The sequence below is a fragment of the Muscardinus avellanarius genome, assembly GCF_963383645.1.
Source record: "Muscardinus avellanarius genome assembly, chromosome: 12".
Classification (NCBI taxonomy): domain Eukaryota; kingdom Metazoa; phylum Chordata; class Mammalia; order Rodentia; family Gliridae; genus Muscardinus; species Muscardinus avellanarius.
In genome coordinates, this window is record NC_137798.1 from 6731316 (window position 1) to 6759274 (window position 27959).

The 27959-nt window shown below is 40.7% G+C and overlaps 1 protein-coding gene across 7 annotated transcripts in view; it reads left to right on the forward strand.

The window, feature by feature from the left end:
- The window catches only part of DMXL2 (Dmx like 2), a gene marked incomplete at both ends in the record, with an annotated part of 137160 nt that overhangs the window by 77896 nt on the left and 31305 nt on the right, over positions 1–27959 (forward strand). For 5 of the 7 annotated variants that reach the window (XM_080706727.1, XM_080706728.1, XM_080706729.1 and 2 more), the window contains 12 exons: positions 631–720; positions 1604–1721; positions 5901–6020; positions 7699–7926; positions 9384–11060; positions 14401–14511; positions 18606–18775; positions 21378–21475; positions 22081–22246; positions 23608–23872; positions 25260–26320; positions 26936–27127. In XM_080706727.1, coding sequence (XP_080562853.1) covers positions 631–720; positions 1604–1721; positions 5901–6020; positions 7699–7926; positions 9384–11060; positions 14401–14511; positions 18606–18775; positions 21378–21475; positions 22081–22246; positions 23608–23872; positions 25260–26320; positions 26936–27127 — 4296 coding nt within the window. The remainder of the gene's footprint in view (positions 1–630; positions 721–1603; positions 1722–5900; positions 6021–7698; positions 7927–9383; positions 11061–14400; positions 14512–18605; positions 18776–21377; positions 21476–22080; positions 22247–23607; positions 23873–25259; positions 26321–26935; positions 27128–27959) is intronic. The other 2 variants (XM_080706732.1, XM_080706733.1) reach the window with 2 other exon arrangements.

Consider the following 27959-nt stretch of genomic DNA (forward strand, 5'->3'; position numbering starts at 1 on the left):
GTTTTTATTTTGAAACAGAGTCTCACTAAGTTGAGGAGGAACACACAAGTTGCTGAAGCTGGCCGTGAACCTGCAATCATCCTGTGCCAACCTCTGCTGGATTACAGGCGTGCACTGCCACACACGGCAGTGTTGTACTTTTTTTTTTTTTTTTTTTTTGGTAGTACTGGGGGTGGAGCCCAGGGGCTTTCTACCTCCAGGCTATACTCCCAGACCTACTTTATACTTTTATTTGGAAACAGGGTCTCACTAAGTAGCTGAGGCTGGCTTCGAACCTGCAATCCTCCAGTCTCAGCCTCCCAAGTGCGGCGATTAGTGTTGTACTTTTAAATGAAACTGTGCTTTTAAATAAGTCTGCACATCACACACTCAGCCATGGACTAGACCCTCAGCTATGTCCACGTGCCAAGAGAAAGGCAACATGAACTATACATGTTGAAGTTACATAATATTCACATCAAATTGTTAACTTCTTTATTAACCTTAAAAGTGAGGATGAGTCTAAAAAGTTGAACTATTTCTTTGAATATAACATTTTCAGTCAGTGAAAATTTGGGGAGGACTTTGACGTCCAAGGCGCTATTTCATAAAGTTTTGTTCAGTAACATCTTGTGTGTCTTTTATTTGCAGAAACTTATTGGAGAAGTTTTCAATATTGTGAGCCAACAGTCTACTGCTCGGCCTGGCTGTATTATTGAGCTGGACGTAATAACTGACCAAGTAAAAACATGCTTGTGAATTGCTGCTATTTATAGACTTTACCCCAGAGTGCTTCATATATGTGCATGTTTCATCCTCAGAAGAATTCTCCTCTGATACTGAGTGCAGCCACATTCCTGTCGGTTCCCATAGTGAGAGTCTCCTACTGACTCGGGAAGTGTTCTCCAGCCGGCTCTAGTTGTATCATTTGGCTGAGTGGGGAGCCCCTGACCGGGTCTTGAATGTTGGGGGACAGTACGCGGCAGCTGCGCTGAGGCTAGGGCGCGCCCTCTCCCTCCGCGGGCAGCGCTCGCTCTGGTGGCTTTCCTCTGTGTGGTCCTGGAGCCTGGCAGCTGGCAGTCCCGTTTCATCTGTCCTTTGGGGCACGCTTGCTGCAGACTTGTAAATGTGCCGTCCTATTGTCTGCTGATCAGATCCTAATTCCCACTCGATAGGTCTAGGGGGGCAATTGGAGGGTCTTTCTGAGTCCCCCACCCCCTCGCCTCTAGTGGAACTGAAAAAAAAAAACGACTAGTTCTCTCCTGGTCTAGGGAGTTTGTGGGGTGAGCGCAGCCCCACTCCCTGCTCCCTGGCCGGTCAGAAGACCTGTTGCTTTTGGGCTCTGAGTGGTGCAAATCACTTGACTTTTTTTCTTTTCTTTCACCACAGCTCTTCTGTTCTGCTTTTGGCTGTGACATCTTTGAAAGTAATTTTTCTCTGACTAGGATACTTTCAGTGTTTTTTTTTTTAATTTTTCTGTTGCTTTTTTTCCTCTTGAATTAGTCCATAGATTCAGAACAGAAATGATGAGAGTTCTTTCTTTGATGTTAGTGCTGGGAGATGGCGCAGGAGATAGGGAATTTCAAGGTGAAAACTCTTTCATTATTTTTGTTCATATTTGCAGTGTGGCTCAAATACACAGTTGCTTCATGTGTTTCAAGAAGACTTCATTATAGGATATAAACCATATAAGGAAGATGTGGAGAAAAAGGAAACGGAAGTATTTTTTCAGCCGTCACAAGGTACTTTTCTTTTTGTGGTGCTGGGGGTCAAAGCTAGGGCCTGGAGCATGCTGGGCCAGCGCTCCTCCACTGTCCTGCCGCCCGGCCCCGCAGAGGGCATCCTAACGTCCACCCCGGCGCCCGGCCGGCCGTGAGCCGGGCTTTCAGTCTTCAGTCATCGCTTTGGGTAGACACATCAGTCAGTCCTGTCAGAATCGCCTGTTGGCAGATGAAGAGGGCGTGGGAATGAATACTGCGTTTCCAAAGAAAGTTCTTGGTGTCAGAGACTCTGCCAGGAAGCGGCATTATGAAACCTAGTTGTTTTAAAAGCAACTTCAGTTACTCAACTGTATAATTAATTATTTGGGTTGGCAGTAAGTTGCCTGTGGTAGTTTAAGGAAACCAGTTAGTTTTAGTAGAGACTAAGAAAAGTTCCTAGTAAATTACCACAGACCTGTGCTAAATATAGGAAGTAAAAGATGTTATGCCCTTGTACATTGTGACCCAGAGGTACCATCTCAGTTTTCCCCTCTACAGTATTTTTATTTCGCCTTTTTGTGAAAGAAAGTAGTTTTTCCATAAGACCTTTCAAGGGTGACGCTTTTTGATTTAGTTTAAAAATTTCTTTTAGAAGTTAGAACTTTGTAGTTAGGACTGTACTGTCCTATTTGAGTGAAATGAAATGTCCTACTTTAAGAATTAATCGTTTACTAAGGGTTTCTAGATACTTTACATACTTTATCTCATTTGGTTATAGATTATGAATATCTACATGGACATACTTAATTTTCTTAATATGGATTTTATCAGAGAATTATGTATGAACATCTAGGAATATTATTTCTACTGAATTTGTGCAGATAATTTTCTTTGCTATAGTGGAAAATTAGAATGAGTATCTGTCTTCTGTGAAGCTTAACTCAAATGTCTTTTCTCTCTTCAGACTAGGCTTTTTTCACACATCATTTTTTTTCTTTATACATTAAAACTTGAAAGTTACTCAGTTGTCACATTCAGTGTGTGTGTGTGTGTGTGTGTGTGTGTGTGTGTGTGTGTGTGGCACTAGGGATTGAACCTAGGGACATTCTACCTCTGAGCTATACTCCCAGCCCCATTTTTTATTCTTTACTTTGAAACAGAATCTCACTAAGTTGTGGAGGGCCTCACTAAGTAGCTGAGGCTGGCCACGAACCCACATCCTCCTGTCTCAGCCTCCCAGTCACAGTCAGTGTTATTTCACTATCACTGTAGCATAATTAATAAGTCTACATTATAGACTTAAATTTTGATTTTCTGGGGTTTTTTTTGTTTGTTTGTTTGTTTTGCGGTACTGGGGGTGGAACCCAGGGGCATTGTATCTCTGAGCTATACCCACAGCCCTACTATTTAGTCTTTTTATTTTTTATTTTGTAATTTTTTCCCTATTTAAAAAAAATTTTTTGTTGGTGCATTGTAGCCATACATCTTAATGGGTACAAGATGGTGGAGACATACATGCACACATCACCCAGCTAGCCCTTCCCCAGTCCCCCCTTCTCATGTTTGGCTTAGTGATTGGCTTTGATATGTTTGTTAAAGTACATCAGGTGCATTAGAGAACCGCCCCCCATCCCTTCAGATAGGTTGCCTTATTTGCTCATCTATAGTCATTTTATTTATTTTTTATTTTTATTTTTTTTTCCATACTGGGGATGGAGCCCAGGGGCATTTTACGTCCAAACTAAACACCCAGCCCTATTTTTCACTCTTTTTATTTTGACACAAGGTCTCACTGAGTTGCAAAGGGCATTGCTAAGTAGCTGAGGCTGTCTGCGAATTGTGATCCCCTGGTTTCTGCCTCCTGAATGCTGGATTACAAGAGTGCGCCACCATGCTTGGCTCTGGGTTTTACCTTTTCATATTTTTTCCCAACAAACCAGACACCATTTATCATTCTATTTCCAATAGGAAAACTTACCAGCCTACTAGAAAACAATGCTTATTTAAAATTAATGAGATTTTTAAAATAATATTTTTAATAAACAGAGTTGCATTTGGCATTTTTTCCTTCCTTCTTTCATATTTCTTATGCCTCTGTCAAATTAGGCCAGATTTTTCTCAGTGCTTTCTTGGTATTTTTTTTTTTAGTTTTCATGAGAAGTTCTCTATGGTTTTCACCCCAATTTTATAGCAATTTTCTTATATAATTCCATGTGTTTATTTCTCCTCTTCCCTTCATTATTTTGTATTTTCTAAGTTTTAATTAAAAATCACTTTTAATTAAGAAAAATATCAAGCATAGGCAAAAGTAGAGTGCATAGTTAAGTGAACCTCTGTATGACCATAACATGTTAGATTAAGATTTTAAGATTTACTCATATTTGCTTTATCTGTTATATTTTCCTTTTTCTCTAGAATACTTTAAAGAAAATTCAGCCATCTTGTTATTTTATTCCTGTATACTTTCATATGCAGTTCTAAAAATGACTTATAAATTTGCTGTTATTATGTGATTAAAATAAAAATTCTTAAGAATCATGTTTACATTTTATAGTTCATAACTAGTTTATATTTTCTTCCTTTAGTTGTCTCTAAAATGTTGGTTATTTGTGCCTTACTTCATTTGAATCCGTATCTGAACCAGGCCCATATACCGTGTTTCATGGTGTGTTAAGCGTCTTTTAATCTGAAGTAATCCCCCTACCGTAAAACCTCATTGTGCCGCTGGCATGTGAGAGCAGACTGTCTCCTAGGAATCTCCCCGACTGCTTGTCTGTGGTGTCATCGAAACCTTTCTTGCCTACTGTATTTCCTGTCAAGTGGTGGCTAACTCTATAGACTGATTAGATGTTGTGTATTTTGTGTGCATCACAATATAAGAGCACAACATTAGAATGTCTCAGTGATACTAAGATTTAGGAGATTCAGATGCTGGCCCTGGTGTAGTTTGCCAGTAGTCAATCTTTTATCTCATGGTATTTTGTTTGTTTGTTTGTTTTTTGGGGTGCCTCCGGGCTATACTCTCAGACCTATTTTACATTTTATTTGGAAACAGGGTCTCACTAAGTAGCTGAGGCTGGCTTTGAACCTGTGCGATCCTTATCCTTCATTCTCAGCCTCCCAAGCGCGGGGATTACAAGGGTGCGCCACCACGCCCGGCTTTATCTCATGCTTTTTTCAGGGGATATTGTTTATTTAAAATCAATGATTTTATTAGGAATTGAAAAATTATTTTTCTAATTTTATCAGTTCTCATTAGCTGGAAAGCATCTGTACTAAAAGAAGTTTATTTTGGCTTACATTTCTGGTCCAGTATTGAGAAACTGTATCTGATGATGAGCATTCATATACGTGTGTCCTGATTTTTTTCCCTCTTCTTAGAAAGCCGCAGTAGTCAGTCATGTAAACCCTGATGACCATATCTAAGCCCAACCACTTCCCAAAAGCCCCACCTCTGAACACCATATACAGCTACGTTTTTACCTTCTTAATACCTCATAAGGAAAGTTAAACTTCAGGATGTGTTTGGAAGGGATAAACAATCTTCAAACATTAGCATTCCCTTTTTTCCCAACTTCTATGCATAAGATATTTCTAGCTTTTTGTTTTGTTTTGTTTTTGGTGGTATTGGGGACGGAACCGTTCTACCTCCGGGCTACACTCCAAGACCTATTTTATATTTTATTTGGAAACAAGGTCCCTTCAATTCGAACCTGCGCGATCCTCCCGTCTCCGCTTCCCAAGTGCGGGGGGGTTATAAGCGCGCACCACCACGCCCGGCTATTTTTAGCTTTTTTAAAAATGTGTCTTGCCGGGCGTGGTGGCGCACGCTTGTAATCCCCGCGCTTGGGAGGCGGAGACAGGAGGATCGCGCAGGTTCGAAGCCAGCCGCGGGTGCTGGCTTAGGAGACCCTGTTTCCAAATAAAAATGTAAAAATAGGTCTGGGAGTATAGCCCGGAGGTAGAAGGGCTTCCAGGAACCCCAGTACCACCAAAAAAAAAAAAAAAATGTGTCTTAACAGGAGGATCGCACAGGTTCGAAGCCAGCCGCGCTGGCATAAGAGACCCTGTTTCAAAAATATAAAATAGGTCTGGGAGTGTAGCCCGGAGGAAGAAGGGCTTCCAGGAACCCCAGTACCACCAAAACAAAAACAAAAAACAAAAATGTGTCTTAATCCTATAGAAACACATTAATTTAATTCCTTTTTTCCCAAACAATAGGATACCGCCCACCACCATTTTCCGAAAAGTTCTTTCTAGTGGTCATTGAGAAGGACAGCAATCATTACTCTATTCTCCATATGTGGCACCTTCACCTTAAGTCTGTGCAGGCGTGTTTAGGTAAGTAGTCACACCGTTCTGTACAGAGGTGGTGTGAGATTAGTCAGTCGGGTAGAATATCTTTGCTTCAGGCTAGTTGATTCTTTTTTTTTTTTTGGTACTGGAAATTGAACCCAGGGAGGCATTCTACCTCCAAGCTACACCTCTAACCCTGTTTTATTTTTTATTTTAAAACAGTCTCACTAAGTTTCTGAGGTCCTCACTAAGTTGCTGAGGCTGGCCTCGAATCTGTGATCCTCCGTGTCAGCCTCCCAAGTACTGGGATTAGAGGATGCGCCACTGTGCTTGGCTTGGTTGATTCATTAAAATAAAGTTCTGATGAACTGTAAATTGAGTTACTGCATCAAAATATATCTCTGATAAATCTTTAATTACAAGATCATATATCATTAATGAAACACATTAATCCAAAATTTTATATGGGAATATAAAACATTGAACATTTTTTATTTTTTTTCAGTCTTTATTAAATGGCTGTTATTCTGTTTCTAGATGCTGTGTCTACAGAATTATTATACTTTTTTGGGTGTGTGGTACTAGGGATTGAACCCAGTGGTATTCCACCTCTGAGCTACACTCCCATCTCTGTTTTATTTTTTATTTTGAAATAGGTCTTGCTAAGTTGCTGAAGCTGGCCGCAAGCCTCGAACCTGTGATCTTCCTGTCTCGGCCTCACAAGGACCGTGGTTATGGGTATGCACCGCCATGCCCAACTTGTACCTTTTTGTTGATAATTCCCATTGCCTTTAGACACAGTGTACATCTGCTGGAGTGTCACTAAGAGAATCAGTCTTTACATGCAGCAGCATAAATAATCAATTATTTCAGCCATGCTCTTGCTATACACATTCAGAATAATCTCTTAATAATTTAGGAAAGTTGTAGTGTGAAGCAAAGAAATTGCTCCTAGACTGGTGCTAGGGATTGAACCCAGGGCTTTCAGCAGGCTGGGGAAGCACACTGTGGCTGAGCTATACTCCAGCCCAGGTCTTTTATTTTAAAAAAATATTTCTTTATACTTTCTGAGAGATAAGTGTTAAAATGAAGACCTCAGTGGGGTAGCTGAGTAAATTTGCTTTTTTTTTTAGATAATAATATTTAAATTTCATCTGTTTCAAAAACACCTAGGCTGCTATTAAACATGCAAATTATTGGGATCTATCCCGAGTCAACATCCTTCGGGTTAGACCTTGGAACTTATGTATGAACAAGTTTCTCAAGTTTTTAATGTATTTTAAAGGTTAAAAAGACAGGACTACATACCTTAAGGTGCTTTTCTTCCCCCCTACACTCCCAGCCCTATTTTTTATTCTTTACTTTGAAACCAGGTCTCACTAAGTAGCTGAGGATGTCCATGAACTTGGATCCTCCCGTCTCAGCCTCCCGAGTACTGGGATCACAAGTGCGTGCCGCCACGCCAGCTCTAACTTACGGTTTCTTTCTCGCTCTTACATGCTGTGATCCTCCTCTGAGAGTCTCCCTGTCAAGGAGCTGGCGATGCTAAGGTGCAAAATAGTTTAAAATATGTATTTATCAAGGTAATCAGGCACAGATCTGAAAATTCGCCTTGCTTCCTAAGAACTACTTCTAAGAAGCCATATTTCTGAAAGAGTAATAAAATCTTACTCTAGATCGTGTGTATAGTGATGATAATACATTTCGTAATTTATTTTTCAAGCTAAAACTTCAGAAGGCATTTCATCTGAGAGTCTACTTTCAGTTCCTGGACAGAAAAATGTGGACTCTTCTTCAGAAGCCTCCCCAAGCAGGAGCCCCATGCCTCATTCTTCATCAATTGCCAATCTTCAGACCGCTAGCAAACTTATCCTGAGTTCTAGGCTGGTGTATAGCCAAGCTCTTGATCTCCCAGAGGGGGTTGAAGTAATCAGAGCGACGCCCTCGGCAGGTAAGAACACTTGCATCTCAGAGTGATCGAGTGGATGGACTCTTGACACAATAGATAAACTCTTCTGAAGTTTGAGTTGGTTGACATTGAAATAAGGATTTATTTTTCTTAGTAGTTTTATATCTGTTTAGAAATACACCTTTGTCAGAAATAATTTCTTATGAAAAAGAGCAAGCTGGACAGAAAATGGTATAACTGTTTTCATGTGAAATATCCTGTCTGTAGTTTGCAACACTGTAACAGTAAAATTTCAAAGAACAAATATGTTCAGGTATGAATCACTGAAGGTTTTTTTAAATTTAAGACTTCATCCAATCACACTTACTTTTATTAAGTATTTTTGAACAAGGGCTGACAAATACTTTGGGGGGGGGGTGTATGATAAAAGACTATGATTCGGTTGACCCACAGTGACACTGACTTTAGAAAGGTGAGTAAGATAATTTGGGGGGTCGGACTAGAAGCTATATTTAAAATGATCTGCTGTCTAAAATCCTGATTGAAGAGTTCTAAAACAGTATCTGTAGAGAACCAAAATTAGGAGTTCAGATCTTCTGATTATTGGTGGACCATATTGCATACGAGCATTCTCTTGCTCATCCCTAAGACAGATTTTGCATTCACAGCCGAAAGAGATAACCTTGGGAGGAATGAACTAGTCTTCTGTGGCAGGTACAGATCTAGGGTAGTTTTTTTTGTGGGGGGGTGGTGCTGGCGATTGTGGGTTCTGGCTCAGTGTTAAAGTATTAATTAAAGTTGGTAAATACAAAGATCTCTTAGCTGGGCATGGTGGTGCATGCTTGTGGGAGGCTGAGACAGGAGGATCACGGTTTGCAGACAGCCTCAGCTTCTTACTGAGGCCTTTTGCAACGCAGTGAGACCCCATTTCAAAAAATAAAAATAAAATAAAAATGGGACTGGGGGTGTAGCTCAGAGGTAGAATGCCCCTGTGTTCCATCCCCAGTACCACACACAAACAAATCTATTGATCTGTTTGCTTCTGAAAAAACGTTAATGACAGGGGAGGCAGGGTGAAGCAATTGAAGGGCAAGTTACTATGACCACTTAAGTTTCCATGGTGAAAGTGGTACAAGAAGCATACTGTGGTAAAGACACACACAAAGTGTGGCAGGTAACACATTATTGGTTAAGGACTGACTTGTCTTCTTGCATTTGAGTTTTATCTTAATTTAATGTTTGTTCCACTTAAACCTAGTTACCTAAAGCCAAGTTAAGTGATTATTACTGCATATTTTTTTATTTTAGTGATGGGCTATTCCAGACTTTTGTAGACATTGGCCAATGGTCATGTTGTATAAGATGCTAGTTAGGAGGTAGATTTCAGAGTTTTTCTGAAGAAACTCATAGGCACTTTTAATTTACTACATTCTGAAATTTTACTATTATCCTATCTAATGGTTTTATTATTATAAATATCTGTTTTTTTTCTTTTTAAGGCCATCTGAGTTCCTCTTCAATTTATCCAGTGTGCCTTGCACCTTACTTACTGGTCACAACTTGTTCTGACAATAAAGTCCACTTCTGGACATGTTATGTGGAAAGCAACCCGCAGAGTGGTATCAGTGAGGAGAAAGCAGCGTACCACTGGAGAAGGTGGCCCTTGATGAATGACGAAGGGGAAGATAACAGCAGCACCGTGAGCATCGTGGGGAGACCAGTTGCCGTCAGCTGTTCCTACACAGGTCGCCTTGCGGTGGCATACAAGCAGCCTGTCCAGCACAATGGTTTTGTTTCTAAGGAATTCTCCATGCACGTTTGTATATTCGAATGTGAATCTACTGGAGGGTCAGAATGGGTTTTAGAACAAACAATTCATCTTGATGATTTGGTTAAGGTTGGGAGTGTACTCGATTCACGGGTCAGTGTTGATAGTAATCTGTTTGTATATAGCAAATCGGATGCACTTTTAAGCAAGGACAGATATCTTATTCCAAATATCAAGCATTTAGTACATTTGGACTGGGTGTCAAAAGAAGATGGCTCTCACATCCTCACGGTGGGGGTTGGTGCTAATATCTTCATGTACGGGAGGCTCTCAGGTATCGTGACTGAGCAAACCAGTAGTAAGGATGGAGTGGCTGTCATCACTTTACCACTGGGTGGTAGTATCAAGCAGGGAGTGAGATCAAGGTGGGTTCTTCTGCGATCCATAGACTTGGTGTCTTCCGTTGATGGGACCCCTTCACTGCCCGTCTCCCTCTCCTGGGTAAGAGATGGGATACTGGTGGTGGGGATGGATTGTGAGATGCATGTGTATGCCCAGTGGAAGCATGCTGTCAAATTTGGTGACACTGAAGCTGACAGTCCTGACGCAGAAGAGACAGCGATTCAAGATCATCCCACCTCGAAATCTAATGTGTTGGCCAGAAAAAGCATTGTTGAAGGAACAGCTATTGCTGATGACATTTTTAGTTCACCGACAGTAGTTCAGGATGGCGGCCTGTTTGAGGCTGCACATGTGCTCTCTCCGACTCTCCCACAGTATCATCCGACTCAGCTGTTGGAGTTGATGGATCTAGGGAAAGTTCGAAGGGCTAAAGCCATTCTTTCTCACCTAGTCAAATGCATTGCGGGTGAAGTCGCAATAGTTAGAGACGCTGACGCTGGAGAAGGAACTAAGCGACATCTTTCTCGAACTATCAGTGTAAGTGGCAGTACAGCCAAGGACACGGTCACCATCGGGAAAGACGGTACTCGGGATTATACTGAGATCGATTCTATTCCTCCCCTGCCCCTGTATGCATTGCTGGCTGCGGATCAAGACACATCCTATAGGATTTCAGAAGAAAGCACAAAAATGCCGCAGAGCTACGAGGATCGTAACGAAAGTCAAGAGGATCAGTATTCGGAGCTGTTCCAAATCCAGGATATAACAACGGATGATATTGATTTAGAACCAGAAAAGAGAGAAGGCAAATCGAAAGTAATCAATCTCTCTCAGTATGGACCGGCATACTTTGGCCAGGGACACGCTAGGGTACTTTCAAGTCATCTTATGCACTCGAGTCTACCAGGCCTTACCCGTTTGGAGCAGATGTTCCTTGTAGCATTAGCTGACACCGTGGCTACCACCAGTACTGAACTTGATGAAAACAGAGAGAAGAATTACTCAGGTAAGTAGTCTCATTAAAAATCTGGAAAATTATCACTAATACAAGTATTTGTATTATCTGTATAATGACTCACATATTGTAGTCTTTCAAACTTTGCTGGGAAAGGACCTTGGTAATAGATAATACATATGCTTTATATAATACAGTGTTGTATAATATGCTTATTTATAAAAAAGACAGTTGAGGCAGACTCTCAACTGCCCAAATTATGTTATGGATTTGTGATATTTGTGAATTTTTACATGAGTTCTTACATAGAGAACTTTGTATGATTTGGGATATATATAGTCCATCTCTTCATAAAGATGGATTCCTATACAGTATTTTTTTTGAGTGATAATAATGGCCAATTTGTTAATTTTACTATTGAATCATGAAGCTTATGGGGGCTTCACGAGCTCAACTTTTTTATGCTCTGATTTTAAGCATAAATAACTTCTTATAGTACATAAGTTTCTCCAAAAGTTCTCTTGAGAAGGAAGTTTTCGGACATTTAATGTAAACTTTGTCTCTTTTGATTCATTTTGTAACTAGAAAACCTGCAGCTGCTTCCTTCAACTGGACGTTATTCTCGTCTGTGCAGTTAGTTGAGGGTAATGGTGTTGATCAAACAATGGCATTGGCAAAGGAAACTAGAAACTATGGCTCTTGTGTTTATTCATTAACTGTTGTGGATGTGCCTGGTACTTCATGCACTTTCCCCTTTTAGTTATCATAACAGTCTTCCAGTATGCAGGTACTGTAATTATGTTTCATTTTATAGAAGGCACTCAGCTAAGATCTCGGGCATTAAGAGGCAGACATGAGGCTCCTCTGTGGAAACGTTGCCACTCCGAGCCGGGATTCTTGTGAACTACTTCATGAGCTCTCCAGATTTAGAGGGAAAAGACTGTTTCTCAAAGCCAGTTAGAAAATATCTCCCCATATAGATTCGTACCCTTGCAGTATGACCCCAAAGAGTTCCTTCTATAGATGAAAATAACAGGAAGCTTCACAAGGCTTTGTTTATCATGGTTTTTGTGTTTGTTTTTTGGGTGTTTTTGGTGGTACTGGGGTTCCTGGAAACCCTTCTACCTCTGGGCTACACTCCCAGACCTATTTTATATTATTTTTTTTTGGAAACAGGGTCTCTTAAGCCAGCGAGGCTGACTTCAAACCTGTGCAATCTTCCTGTCTCTGCCTCCCAAGCGCGGGGATTACAAGTGTGTGCACCACCATGCCCGGCTTATCATGTATTTTTTAACCATATTAATTAGGGAACACATTTTCCCCGTTGAGGTTATGTAGAGTAGAGTAATAGTCTCCCCAGAATAAACGTAGGCTTTTGATGCATATTTAACATACATCAGCAAATTCCCTCTGGGACATTTAAAGTAGGCGTGCCGTAGTCCATGGAAAAGAGTTTACCATTTCAGATACAAAACTCTAGCATTGGCTCTCAGTACAAAAACAGCGTATTCTGTCACAGTGGGGGTCCATGAGGTAGATAAGGCAGGAACAAATGTCCCCGTTTCACAGGTTAGGAAACAAGCTTACAGATTGAATAGGTTGCACATTTCAGTAAAGGGTTCTCAGTGAATTCTTCTACATGTTCAGGTGAGACAGCGTACAGGCGTCCTTGACTCTGCTTTCTCTCACACCCCACACCCGGTCCGCTGGCAAGTGCTGTTCCTGCTCTTCTAATCCAGACTCCAGTCATTTCTTATCACTCTGTGGTTACTGTGACCAAAGTCCCTCTTGTCTCCTGCCCGACACTGACAAACCCTCCTAACTGCTTCGCTGTGGCAGCTCAGCCTGTCCTTCCACAGGACAGTGATGCATGTAAGACACTCACATTGAATCTGCCCTCTGTTCAGCAGACACCACTGGCTTCCCATGTCACTTTATAAAACAAGTCCAGATCCTTGCGGGCCACAGACCCCAGTGGTCTCTGCGCATCCACACTCCCGCACTGGCTTCCTTCTTGGCCCACAAACACAGCAGCACACTTCCCTTTCAGGATCTTTGCGCTCACTGTTTCCTTTGCGTGGAATACTCTTCTTCCAGGTAAACCTTAAGCACGACTCACTTCTTTACCTCCTCAGAGTTCTGCTGAAATGGTGTCACAGTGTAAAGTTCTTCCTGGCTTTATTAAATAAAATAGAACTGCTCTACTCTAGCAGTCCCTATCTCAGTTCTGCTTTATTTTATTCTCTGGCATTAATCTCCAAATGTTACTTGTTTCTGTCTCTTCCTCTTAAAATGTAAACTCCGCAGGAGTGCTAACTCTTCCTTACTCACTTCTTATCCCCACGCTTAAGCCGTGCTCACATGTAGAAGATGCTACGTTTGTTGAATGAATACACAGATGAACGGGTATAGGTAATGGGAAGCAGAGCTTGAACTTAAATTTTGGCAATTTAAAGAGTTTTGTTTTCTTTGGGAAAATCGTGCACCAAGCACTCCCTGGGTGTCAGTTCTGGGCTAGGTGCTGCCGATGTCTTCGCATAGATGTTATTCAGAAGCAGCTGTGGTTGGACTAAACCTGGCATGCTTCCATACTTTTGTTCAACTTTTAACTAAGTGGAATCAGATTTGCTAAGTTAATTGTGGGATCGAGGTTAAGAGTCAGTCCTGCAATGCTAACTAGTCTGGAGGAGCAGATTTCAGGTCTTTGGTCTGCATTTCAGTCAAGTAAAATAACCTAGAGAAAGCCGGGTGTGGTGGTGCACGCTTGTGATCCCGGCACTCGGGAGGCTGAGACCAGAGGATCGTGGCTCGTGGACAGCCTCAGCTCCTTAGTGAGGCCCTTTGCAACTCGGTGAGACCCTGTTTCAAAATAAAGAATAAAAAATAGGGCTGGGGTGTAGTTCGGAGGCCCCTGGGTTCCATCCCCAGCACTGCAAAAAAGAAAAAAAAGAAGAAGAAAAAGCCTAGAAAAGGTTACCTGCTTAATTATTTAACAAATGACTTCACTTGTGTAGTTGTTGTATAATTCTTGTTCTTAATTCTGATCTGAGTTCATATAGGAAATATCTTTCAGAGTTACACCTAACTCATTACTAGCTAATATCTATGTGGTTTTTAAGATTTCTTTCATTTAATATGAGCAAGTATGAGTGCTGTTGTTAGTAGTAACGGACAATTGTATTTTTTAAAGCATTTTTCGTTAAACATTTTAGTATTCACATTTTTGTAGATAGAAACCTTGTAAAGACACTGAAGTACTCACAAAGGAGTGAAATAGAGGCATTTTGTAAATTATTCGTACAGAATGTAATGTTTATTTTATATATTTTCATATTAGTTTGTGGCCTACTAAGTTTCTTTTTCCTTAAATATATTTTCTATTAAATTCCAGGAAGAGATACCTTAGACGAGTGTGGTCTGAGATACCTGTTGGCAATGCGCTTGCATACCTGCCTTCTAACATCGCTGCCTCCGTTATACCGGGTCCAGCTGCTTCATCAAGGTACTGACTCGTTGCTTGGCCCTCGCACCACTTCACGTGGTACTGACGTGGTGGGTGTGCTGGTGTCTGTGCATGAGCAGCAGGTGAATCGCCATGCGCCAAAGCAGGCTGGAGGTCTGCTGCCGCGTGTGCTCGCTTGCGTTTTCCTCATACCCCTCAGCTCTGGCATGTGACTTTTGCTCAAGTAGCTCGGTTTCTGAGACTCTACCAGCTAAAGTTGCAGTCCCTCTTGGAGTGGCTGTGCTGTGCCCGAGGTTGTAGTAAGCCAAAGTGGCTCTCTGCAGAGTGGCCCATCGAGTTGTGTAAGCCGGCCGTGGTGGCGCACGCTCGCAATCCCAGCATTTGGGAGGCAGAGACCGGAGCATAGTGGTTTACGGACAGCCTAGCTGCTTAGCGAGGCCCTTCGCAACTCAGTGAGGCCCTGTTTAAAAAGAAAATTGTGTCAGTTTTTCTCTATGTGTTATTACTATGTTTATTTTAGCATAAGCATTATGTTCTAAGCAAGTTGATGTTTCAGGAGACTCTGCCATACTGATCCAGCGGATCACATATGAGACGGAAGGATTTACATCCCTTCTTATTTACACATTGAAAAGCAAAACTTTAGAATTGGAATGACCTTCCTGGGGTGTAGGACTTTTAGTAGACTTGGAGTTCGACTTCCAATCCAGTCCTTATTTTGCAAGACTGTATTCCTTTTGAACCCAAAAGGCCCCCTAAAATATGCATTAGTATTACAGGCCCTAGAATACTAGGTTTGGTAAACTATTGTTCTTAGCCATGACACTTACTCTTTACTTATAAATGTGTTTTGAAGACATTATTTGACATACTGGCCTAATAATTTTGTCATATGTCTAAATTCTATTTCATCAAGCCAACTCTATTTTTAGAAACATTTAGGTTATGTTGGTTTTAAAATTTGAATTGTCACTGAAGTGAATGAACTTAGAATCTTGCATATAAATGTTTGTGTGTATTTTTTATTATTCCTCATGTTAATTTCCTAGCAGTTCAATTACTGAGTCATAGAGTGTGAAAATTCTTCACTCTTTGGGAGTACTAGAGATTGGACCCTGGGTAGCTCTACCCCGGAGCTACAGCTTCAGGTTTTTTTTGAGATAGGGTTTTTCATTGAACTTGTGATCCTCCTGTCTCAGCCTCCCAAGTAGCTAGGATTATAATAGGTATATGTCACCATGCCTGGCAGAAATTCTTAACTCTTATTAGATGTGGCTACTCATTTACTCCCAGAAGCAGTGTTTGATGGTGCCAGAACTTAGCCTGTTAGCTACATTTGATATTATTTTAAATAGTCTTTGCCATTTGGGTAGATTTTTTTAAAATCTCAATTTTAAAAAATTTTCATTTGAAATGGCAGTTAAATGGTACTGAATCAATGACAATTATTGTATCATTGCTTAGGAGGATCTAAACACCTAAAATTTATAAAGCTTTGTAAAGTTCTGGTTTCCCCTTGACTCTAGTTTAAACATTGGAGATGAGAAGTGGCTGGCATTGTAGGTGATGGCCATGGCAGCGGTTTTCAGGGAAAAAGTTAAGTAGCCAGATGAGAAAGAAAAGCACAGACAGCGAAGAGTAGCCTGCCCTTTGTAGGTAAATAAAACAAGTGCACCTGTGGGGCTCCTGTGTGTTTCTTCCTGATAGCTCCTTTGATATATAATGGGTTTCTTAACCCCTTCACTGCTGTCTTAATCTTGCTCTTGAACCTAATTATTTTGACATACCCACATACATTTTTGTTTTAATCATACCAAAACTTGAAGAAAGGTATAGAATATATCTTATAGTATTAATTTTATATCAGTAAAAGTATGCGTTTCCACTGTTATTTAATGGTGGGTTCTCAAGCAGAATATTAGTTATTTGATGTAGTTATTGTTCCTAAACTAGACAAAGATTTCAGTAGTGAGAAAACTAAGCTACCTTTTAGATTCTGAAAAACTACAAACTGATACAAGTTTTTGTGTTTTTCTAAACTCATAGTGGCAGCTAAGATTTGTTCCAGTAATTTTGTAATATGATTTTAAACACAGTTATATGTGAATATTAGCAATGGGAAAATTTAAAGACTTAAAGTTATTATTTAGATTGGTTGTAACAGTTTTTCTTCTTATGCTTTCTAAAGGAATTATTTTGTATGAGTTTGCCTGGTGCTAGGGATTGGACCCAGGGACATTCTAACTGTGAGCTAAAGTCACAATCCATTTTATTTATTTATTTATTTATTTATTTGTTTATTTATTTATTTATTTGGTGGTACTGGGGTTCCTGGAAGCCCTTCTACCTCCGGGCTACACTCCCAGACCTATTTTTTATATTTTTATTTGGGAACAGGCTCTCTTAAGCCAGCGTGGCTGGCTTCGAACCTACGCAATCCTCCTGTCTCCGCCTCCCAAGCGCAGGGATTACAAGCGTGCGCCACCACGCCCGGCAATTGTATTTTATTTTAAAACATGGTCTCACTAAATTCCTGAGGCTGGCCGCGAACCTGTGATCCTCCTGTTCAGCCTCCCAAGTACTAGATTATAGGTACTATCCTGCTTTGCTTTAAAGGAATTATTGTAATGCAGTAATTATTAGAAAAGCTTCAAACTACATATGAATTCTAGATAGTACTTAGTGATAAACATTATATATATAATAGTGTGGATGGCCTTACTGCTTAGAGATGTCTGTGTTGCAATATAATTACTGTTGATCTCTGGCATGCTTTCAGTGTGGGCTCATATGGATGGCTGCTTGGACTGATCTTGCTTCTGGTTTGTTTTTGATGTTTTGGTTGCTGGGAGTTGAATCCAGGGCCTTACGCATTAGTTAATCACTCTACACTAAGCTATCCCCCAGCCCATCTGGTCTCTACGAGGCTCCTCTGGGTTCTTCCCAGCATCCTCTCTATCCATCATCTCCCAGCATCCTCTCTATCCATCATCTCCCAGCATCCTCTCTGTCCATCATCTCCCAGCATCCTCTCTATCCATCATCTCCCAGCATCCTCTCTATCCATCATCTCCCAGCACCCTCAATATTCATCTTCTGTCTTAACATTCTGTGTGTGGTTTACTTCCCTCGTGTTTACTCTTCACCTGTTGTAAGTGGAATAGAGGGTTTTTTAAAGAAGTAAACTGTTGATAAAAGCTCATTTATACTTGCATCTCATGATGGTGTGTCATTAAACCCATCTTGTTGCCTTTAATTACAGTCTAGATCTCTCCCAACCTTCTGCTGTGGAAAGGTGGAGAGGCGCCCCATGGCATCAAATTAGGCAGCTTAACCAAAGGCACGAAAGGCAGAGGACTGGATTCCTGACCGTGACTTATCTCAGGCATCCACTGGAGCTCTCCTCGGGTTTAGAGTTTGCTTTGAAATGATACTTAGCGCCCTGGCTTTAGGGAAGAATGAAGCAGTTTTCACAAATCAGTGCTACAGGGTGTAGTCCTCAGGCACGCTTGAGCACAGCACCCAGGTGTGTGGGCATGCCTTTCACTCGACAGAGCTTTCATGTTGAGTTTGGTGTGTGGAGATGGAACGAGCTAGGTATTCAGTCCCCTTTCTTTCAAATGATTATGGGTTTTGAATTGTGTGTGTGTGTGTGTGTGTGTGTGTGTGTGTGTGTGTATGTGTGTGTGTGTGTGTGTGTGTGTTACTAGACGTTGAGAAGTATTCTACCTCTGAGCTATAACCCCAGCCCTATTTTTATTTTTGATTTTGAACAGGGTCTTGCTAAGTTCCTCAAGCTGTTCTCAAACCTCTAATCTTGTCTCAGCCTCCCAATTACTGGGATCACAGCGTGTGCCACCAGGCCTGGCCAAGTGATTAAGTTTTGTTAAATTTCATATAGAAGAAAAAAAAAGCAGCCATATATGTTCAGGAAAAAGAGACTTGGGTTTCATGTTTTCTGTCACTAGTCTCATGTTTAGAAGCTTATAGTGTAAATCTTGAATGATGACAGGCTTCCTTCTTTCTTCCTACTTGAAAATGTTTTTCAGAGTGAATGCATATGTAACCACGCAATAAATTAGCTTTCTTTTTGAAATAGTTCTGAGGATTATTACTTTATATCTCCAACTTAGGTGTGTCTACATGCCATTTTGCCTGGGCTTTTCATTCTGAGGCTGAGGAAGAACTGATTAATATGATTCCAGCAATCCAGAGAGGGGACCCTCAGTGGTCAGAACTAAGAGCCATGGGAATAGGCTGGTGGGTGAGGAATATCAACACACTCCGAAGATGCATTGAAAAAGTAGGTAACTTTGCTTAATGGGATTCTGAACTGAAATGCCTTAAAGGAAAAGTGATACTATAGTTAGGAAATCTGCTGTAGGGGATTACCTTGTACGTATTGAAGATTTTTAAAATAGAAGTTTTTGGCAATTCCTAAAACTTGGCCTTTGTCTGTACAGTATGATAGCAACTGTATGTTGCTGTATGTACTCAATTTATAATATATATGAAATAGTAATATTTTCTGTTATGAGTTTAGGTGTGTATTTTTTTATGTGTGTATTATACTTGTGGGTGAACCCAGAGGCATCCTACCTTCAGGCTATACCCCCAGCCAGTTTTCTTTCTTTCTTTCTTTCTTTCTTTCTTTCTTTCTTTCTTTCTTTCTTTTTTTTTTTTTTTGCGGGTCTGGGGATGGAACCCAGAGGCATTTGACCTCTGAGCTATACCCCCTGCCCAATTTTTTTTATTCTTTATTTTGAAACTAGGTCTCACTGAGTTGCAGAGGGTCTCACTAAGTAGCTGAGGCTGTCCGCGAACCCTGATCCTCTGGTCTCAGCCTCCCAAATGCTGGTATTACAAGCGTGCGCCACCACACCCTGTTTAAGTTTTATTTCTTTTTTGGAAACAGGTCTCACTAGGTTCATGAGAGAGTCTCACTACTTGCTGAGGCTGTCCTTGAACCTGTGGTCCTCCTGTCTCTGCCTCTCAAGTACTGGGATTACAGGTGTGTGCCACCATGCTGGGCTAGTTGTGTCTTATTTTAAGAAAATATAAAAATCTAAATTTAGAAAGTATGCTTAAGTTTTTGTCTGTTACATTACAAGAAAAAAATCATTTCTTTTATAGAAAGGATTTTATGCTTGGCTAGTTTAGTAAGTAGTAAATTTCCTTTGCAAACTTAAAATAGTCAATAAAAACAATTTTGATTTGCACTTTTAATCTATGTCAAGTGAAACACATATTGTTTAAACATAGTTTTTTTGTGGGAAGAAATCAGATGGCTGGTAGGTTTCTTTTAGGAAAACAATTTTGTTTCTTAGCAAAAACAAACTTCTTTACCAGGTTTGGTGCTAAAATCATTTCGTCAATCATTCACTGTAATCTTCTTATGGCCCCGTTATCATCATCGCCGTCTCACACCTCAATAAGAATCAGAGTTCATGGCCATTTTGTCTCGACTGCTTCCTGTGATTCTGGTGTGCGTGGTTATCAGAGCACAATTTGGAACATGACTATAAAATGTCATTTCCCTGCTCCCTGTAAGGTAACCAATGAGATAGTAGCATTTCTATTCTCAGGATGGGCACAAATCTAAGAAGGAACTCCTCCCACATCAAGAAAGGTACCGGTGCACCAGGGAAGAAGTTAAATCAAATATGTAAATTATTCAGTATCTGCATTAATTTTATATCCCAAAGCAGTAGGGAAAAGAGGACATATTGTTTTACCTGAACTGTTCTTAGATATGTCCTACAAAGATTTCTTTAATTTCCTGTCAATAGTGTGTTTTGTCATTATAATTCATTTTTGATATGTATGATTTATTTTCATAATTAATTTATTTACTAAAATTAAAAATTTTATTACATTTGCCCTAAAATTTATATTATGACTCTTTCTCTAAAAATGATAAAACATATTGAAACGCTAAGTTAAATTATGGAGGGAAGAAGAAATACTGAAAAGGGAAAAGGAAGCAAGAATCTTGAAGTCAGACCACCTGTGGTGCGATCTCAGCCCTTTCCCCTCTCCTCCCACACCCCAGTTAGTTGCTTCCTGCGTCACTGTGGATCAGGGTGAGCTCATACAACATCCATTGGCTTTTATTGGTTCTCGATGCAGTGATTTGTAGAAGATACTTGAGCATCTGTGAGAAGTACGATAAGGTCCATGTGCTTTGTGTTGAGAGCCTAACTTGCTGAGTTTTCGAGAAGTGGTGTCTGCTGCATGTTTCGGCACTGTCATTGTTTCCTGTATGAGTTTTCTTACTCCTGGGTTCTGAGCCAGCCCTCCCTCCCTCCCTCCCTCCCTCCCTCTTTCTGGGCGACTGCGGACCTCACTCAGCCGTAGCATCTTAGTCACTTCACCTGTAAAGTGAGACATCATCGTTCTCGTGGGTATGTGAAGGGTGCTTAGACTGTACCCGATATACTGAAGGAGTCAGCAAATGCTAGCTGCTGTTATTATTCCTTATAATTACCAGCATGCAAATGAGTGTCTCTAGAAACATAACCCGCTGGAGATTGTGAAACGGAGCCACGTTTTCCCATTTCCATAATTTTATTCTTTTTTCCTTTTTTTGCAGTGCTGGGGATGGAACCCAGGGTCATTCGACCTCCGAGCTACACCCCTGCCCTGTTTTTTATTCTTTATTTTGAAACAGGGTCTCACTGGGTTGCAGAGGGCCTCACTGAGTAGCTGAGGCTGTCCGCGAACCGCGATCCTCCTGTCTCAGCCTCCCGAGTGCTGGGTTACAAGCGTGCGCCTCCACGCCCGGCTCCCATTTCCATAGTTCCTGTCAGCTATCGAAGTGGCAGGGAAGCAGTAGTTGATGAGTAACTGGTTGTAATTGTTCTATTTAGTACTTAAGTTAAAGTAACATTTTATTTACTGTGCAGGTGGCCAAAGCTGCTTTTCAGAGGAACAGTGACGCCTTAGACGCTGCGTTATTCTACCTTGCGATGAAGAAGAAGGCGGTGGTGTGGGGCCTCTTTAGGTAGGTTGCCTCGCACGACTTGGTGGGATGAAGCGGGTGCTTTGGGTCAGGAACTTGCTGCCTGTGACAGTGATGAAGAGCCTGAGCTCGGTCAAACCAGCCTCTTTATGCCGTGGTTTTTTAATCTGCAGCAAATGGGCAAAATATTTTTTCAGTGTAACCTAAAGGATGGGATTTTTTTTAAGTTAATGAAAGCACATAGGAAAATTTAAAAAAACACAAAAGCTCTTCCTGTTTGTGTATATAAGGCCCTATTAACTTTACTTATTAGAAGTGAAGAGATTCTTGAAAACAGTACCTGTAACCAAAGTTGTACTTTTTTTTGGTGTTACTGGGGTTCCTGGAAACCCTTCTCCAGGCTACACTCCCAGACCTATTTTATATTTGTATTTGGAAACAGGGTCTCTTAAGACAGCGCGGCTGGCTTTGAACCTGCGCCATCCTCCTGTCTCCGCTTCCCAAGCGCGGGGATTACAAGCCTGCGCCACCACGCCCAGCCAAAGTTGTACTTTTAAAGATGGATATTTGGGTTTTTCACTTTCTTTTTCACATATTCTGTAAAGTATAAAAATAGTTTGTGTTGCTGTTTGTGCTCTGGTTTCCAGGTCACAACATGATGAAAAAATGACGACGTTTTTCAGCCACAACTTTAATGAAGACAGATGGCGGAAGGCAGCCTTGAAGAACGCCTTCGCTTTACTCGGAAAACAGCGCTTTGAGCAGTCGGCTGCTTTCTTCTTGTTAGCTGGCTCACTGAAAGACGCCATAGAGGTATCAAGAAAAGAAAGCATTCTGTGCAATATATTTAAGAATTGAAAACTTGAAAAGGTCCTAGAGGCGTATTTATTTATTTATTTATTTGGCCATGTTTGTAAGAATAGAGAATATCTCCAAGGGGCTATTGAACGTCAAATAGTGGGCATTCTGGTAAGCAAAATCATAAACAAATTCCAGAGAGATAATTTTGTGTTTGACATATTCATTGCATTTCAAGATAATGTGTACAATTTATGAAGAAATGGCAAAAGTGGTTTGTGAATGCCTTCTTCCTAGCCATCCTGTGATTCCGAACCATTTCAAGTGCACAGGTCACAGTCTCCTTATCTTGTGAAAAGAGGCAGATATTCTAATTCCCTCTTCTAAATAAAATCTATAGGTGAGGAACTAAAAAATAAGTATGGAAAAAAAATAAGTTGGAAAAAATAAGTATGAGGCGGTAAAACTTTGTAGATTTTGATATATAATCCTAACAGGTGATTTTAAAGTTAATTACTAATTTTTCTATTACTATATGATATTTCCTTTCAGGTTACTCGTTATAATTATGAGCATTCTAGACAGGTGAAGGAAAAATAGAATTGGAAATAATATATGATAGAAGAAATAGGAAATATCTAACAACTGAAAATAATGTAAATTTAAAATTTTATTTTATAATTACCTTAGGCATATTATATTTTTAAATTGCAAGTGCCCATAATTTAGAAATAAGATTTAGATTAGAAGATACTCAGGTGCAGAGGAGATTTTCTTGAGTGTGTGAGGTGCTGGGGAATAACCCAGGATCTCGTGCGTACCAAACAAGCATTCTCCTCCCAGCCTCAGCCCTTGAGAAAGGCTCCCCGATTAAGGTGCTTCCATCGTGTGAATAACCCCACATCGTTAAGATCCGCAGTTACATTGAATACAGGCCCCTGGAGCGTAAGAACAGAATATGAGGTTTTATAAGTGTTTGTTATATAAGTAGGTACTTTTAAGTGGTATAATTAATTATGTTTATATAAATATATATTTGGAGCTATATACACCAATATATAAATTGAAATGTTACAAGTAGAATTTAATTTTAAATTAATGATATTCATTTAAGTTGACCTAAATCTGAGCTATGATATTGGTGGGCTTTGTCTCATCCTTATTTTCTAAGTGGTCTTTCTAGGCTGGAAGCTAAGTTCTAGGGTTCCACTCTTCTTATTTTTCCTTAATCTCCTTCCAAACAGTCTTTTCCCTTTCATTACCCCACTCTCTGGATCACCTCCCTCCACCGTGGGAATATAAGTGGTAGAAAATCTTAAGAGCATCAGTGGGAAATTTTATGTAAGTAATTATTACTAAATAAGATTTTCTTGCAGGTTTGTCTCGAGAAAATGGAAGATATTCAGCTAGCCATGATAATCGCCCGTCTGTACGAATCTGACTTTGAGACTTCATCCACTTACACATCGATCCTGAATCAGAAGATTCTGGGTTGCCAGAAGGATGGCTCGGGATTCAGTTGTAAGAGACTACATCCCGACCCTTTTCTGCGTAGCCTGGCCTACTGGGTGATGAAGGATTATACCCGAGCCTTAGACACATTACTGGAACAAATCCCGAAGGAGGAGGATGAACATCAAGGTAGGGCATCTTGTGGGTTTCACTTTCTCTTTTTTTAAAGGAAGTTTCAGAACTTATATTCTAAACTCACATTAAAAAAAAAAAGATTACTAGATTTACTTTTCATAATTTGCGTAGTGCTAAGAAGACTTTACATACATATTTATTCTCAGTTATATTTCAAGGACCATAAGATAGAATTACCATAATGATCTTATTTCTTTTTTTATTGTTGTGTTGTAGTCATACATCTTAATGGGTGGGGTACAAGATGGTGGAGGCACACATCACCCAATCAGCCCTTCCCCAGTTCCCACCCCATTCCCTCCTCCTCCTTCCTTCTCATGTTCGGCTTAGTGATTCCCTTTGATATGTTTGTGAATGTACATCAGGGAATTTTCCTGTTGCCCCCCCCCCCCCAGTCAGGCTGCCTTATTTGCTCATCTATAGTGTCTCCTCCTGCATCTAGAGTTCCTCCCATGACCCATTTTCTCCCTAGCTTTCGCATATTAAGGAGAACATCCAATTTCTTATTTTTTGTGACTGACTAATCTTACTTAGCATACTGTTGTCCAGTTCAATCTATTTCCTGTAAACGACATAATGTTGTTGTTCTTTATGGTTGAGTAATATTCCATTGTGTACATATCCCACAGTTTTGTAACCACTTCATCTGTTGATGGACATCTTGGCTGGTTCCATAGTTTGGCTATGGTGAATTGTGCAGCTATGAACATAGATACACATGCATTAGTTTGGAAGTTTGGTTTCCATTCTTTTGGGTAGATACCCAGAAGTGGTATTGCTGGATCCATACCATTTCCATTCTTCTGAAGATTCCCCATCCTGTTTTCCAAAGTGGTTGCACTGATTTGCAATCCCACCAACAATGTCTTAGAGTTCCCACTTCTCCACATCCTCGCTAGCATTTGTTGTTTGTGTTTTGAATGATTGCCATTCTAGTTGGAGTTAGGTGAAGTCTCAGGGTAGTTTTGATTTGCATCTCTCTGATGGTTAATGACGAATAATGTTCTTATTTCATAAATATTAAAAATGTATAAAGCTAGTGTAGTCTCGGAGGAATCTCGTTTCTCTGCCTTCCGCTCCCTTTTCAGGGAGCCAGTTCAATGCTTTATGTATGTTTTTCTTCCATGTAAAAATATGAGCAAATGTGTGCTTGTATGCCTGCTTTATTTTCTCAGACGAAGTGATTACTGCCATAGCATATAGGGAACATTTTTAAACTTAAGCTGTATAGTTTTAATGATGATAGGAATGTACATAGATGAGCCTATCCTAAGTTAATATTTATATGTCCTTTATTAGGAGATAATGCTGACATTTTATTCTTTTGCAGTAAGCTATATTAACACAGTAACTTGTGATTGTGTCTGTCTGATTTCTTTAGGTATTGTCAAATCTTGTAACCCAGTGGTGTTTAGTTTTTACAACTACCTTCGAACACATCCTTTGCTCCTTCGAAGAAAACTTGCCTCCCCTGAAGGAACGTTGGCAACTGTAGGTCTCAAAACTGAGAAGAACTTTGCTGATAAAATTAACCTCATAGAGAGAAAATTATTCTTTACCACTGCAAATGCTCACTTTAAAGTCGGATGCCCTGTTTTAGCCCTGGAAGTACTTTCCAAAATTCCCAAAGTAACCAAAGTATCTGCCTTGCCTAATAAAAAGGGTCAGCCTGACTTCATTTCCAAGAAGGTGAGTGACACATCCTCAGAATCAGAAGCTGTGGGCAGTGGTGCTGCCTGGTCACAAGCAACTTCATCAGAGTTTGACTGGAGTCAGCCGGTGATTAAAGTCGAGGAGGAAACTCTTGATCTAGACTGGGGTGACGATCATGATAGTGCCTTAGAAGAGGAGGAAGATGGTCCTGGTTTAGTGATGAAAAGCACAGGTGCCCCGGGAGAAGAGGGACAGAAGGATAAGGCGGTGGGCCCCAGTGCATTACTGACGCCCCAGGAAGACGACTCCCCTGAAGGCGACACCGAAGTCGACGTGATTGCCGAACAGCTCAAATTCAGAGCTTGTTTAAAGATCCTTATGACCGAACTGAGGACTCTGGCTACAGGTTATGAAGTAGACGGGGGGAAGCTCAGATTTCAGCTCTACAACTGGCTTGAAAAGGAAATCGCTGCCTTGCACGAGATTTGTAATCACGAGTCGGTTATCAAGGAGTATTCCAGCAAAATATATTCCAAAATAGACAGTGATCTTCTGGACCAGGAAGAAATGGTGGATAAGCCAGATATTGGTTCCTATGAGCGCCACCAAATAGAAAGACGAAGATTGCAGGCCAAGCGAGAACATGCAGAGAGACGAAAGTTGTGGCTGCAGAAAAATCAGGATCTCCTAAGAGTGTTTCTTAGTTACTGCAGCCTTCACGGGGCCCAAGGTGGCGGTCTGGCCTCAGTGAGAATGGAACTCAAATTTTTGCTGCAAGAATCCCAGCAGGTATGGTCATCACCGTGTGTGTGTGTGTGTGTGTGTGTGTGTGTGTGTGTGTGTGTGTGTTGGCACTGGAGATTAGCATTCTACTTATGAACTATACACCACTCATCCACCCTTTTTATTTTTTGTGTTTGAAACAGGGTCTTGCTAGGCTGCTGAGAGCCTTGCTGCTTGCTGAGGCTGTCATTGAACCTGTGCAGTCCTCCTGTCTCAGCCTCCAAGTACTGGCATAACAGGCATGTGCCACCATACCCAGCTACTTTTGTTTTGAATCTTAATTATTTCAGTAGCTCTTAGAGTTGGGGCTTTAAAATGTTTTGATGCATTGATATAAATACGTTCAACTCTTCTATTCATAGGAGATGCTTGTATTCTACTTGGCTTTTCTTGGATGATAATTTTGATAATGAGAAATATGCTTTAAAGTTTGAGAGCATAGTTCTTATGTGCCTTGCGTAGTGCCTGGGACATAGTGGGTGGCTCAGTAAGTTTTTGTAGAACGAATGGATAAATAATAATTTTTACTCAAGCACTTATCGCCAGTGTTTTATCAGATCACTATTCTTTTTTCTCCTTCATTTTAACTCCTTTGAGAAAACAATCGACTGTCCTCCGCAGGAAACGACAGTGAAGCAGCTTCAGTCCCCTCTGCCTTTGCCGACCACGCTGCCTCTGCTTTCCGCAAGCATTGCCTCAACAAAAACAGTCATAGCGAATCCCGTGCTGTACTTAAACAATCACATCCATGATATACTTTACACAATAGTTCAGATGAAGACACCACCTCATCCCAGTGTCGAAGATGTGAAGGTAATGTAAAGTTAGCAGTCTCTGGCCCTGTACCCTCTGGGAGAGTCAGCATGTCAGGCTCCCACATCCTGCAGTCTGGACTCGGAGCAGACATCTCCAGGTGCTCGTGTGCTACTCCTCATTTTGTCTAGACTGTCTAATGAGTGTAATTTGATATTCTTATTTCTGAAAGGCCACTGTCTTGCTTTCAGACAAGTAAAAGCTTTTTTTGGTAATAAGTAGAATTTCCTGGACAATATTATTGCCACTTAATAGTCCTTTAGAGCCTCTGTTCCTTCAAATGATGATTAAATTAGAAATATTTCTGACCTTTGCTCTGATGCCCAGGTACTGTGAAAATTAAGTTGAGGAATGCCAGCAAAGAACCACGATTGATGACAACTGGTTCCAGGAAAGCATTCTTGTCACTTTCCTCTTGGTGATTGCGTTTATCGGAGGCTCTGCAGTAGTCACTAGTAGTCAGCGTTTGGGCAGAATTACTATTACTAACCAAATTAAACCCATACCTTGTACTGAGAACTGGAAAACCGATACGTTCCAAGAAACACAGAGGAAGCTGGCATGATCTGGAGAGTTGCTCAGACTCCCACACTGCCAGCCTGAATGTTCCGCTGCTGAGCTGTTCCAGTGGCTGAGGCGTGTTTGGGTCCCAGTATTTTAATTTCTTTTGTTTGATGGGCGTGTTGGGTCTCTCATGGTAGAGTCTTCTGTAGGACCCAAGATTTACTGCTTGCTTCAGTTTATTAGAGACTTTTAATTCATAGTGTGAATTAATCTGTATCCATATTTTAGCAGCGATTACTTAAGTAATTTATTAAGTGAAGATGGGCGT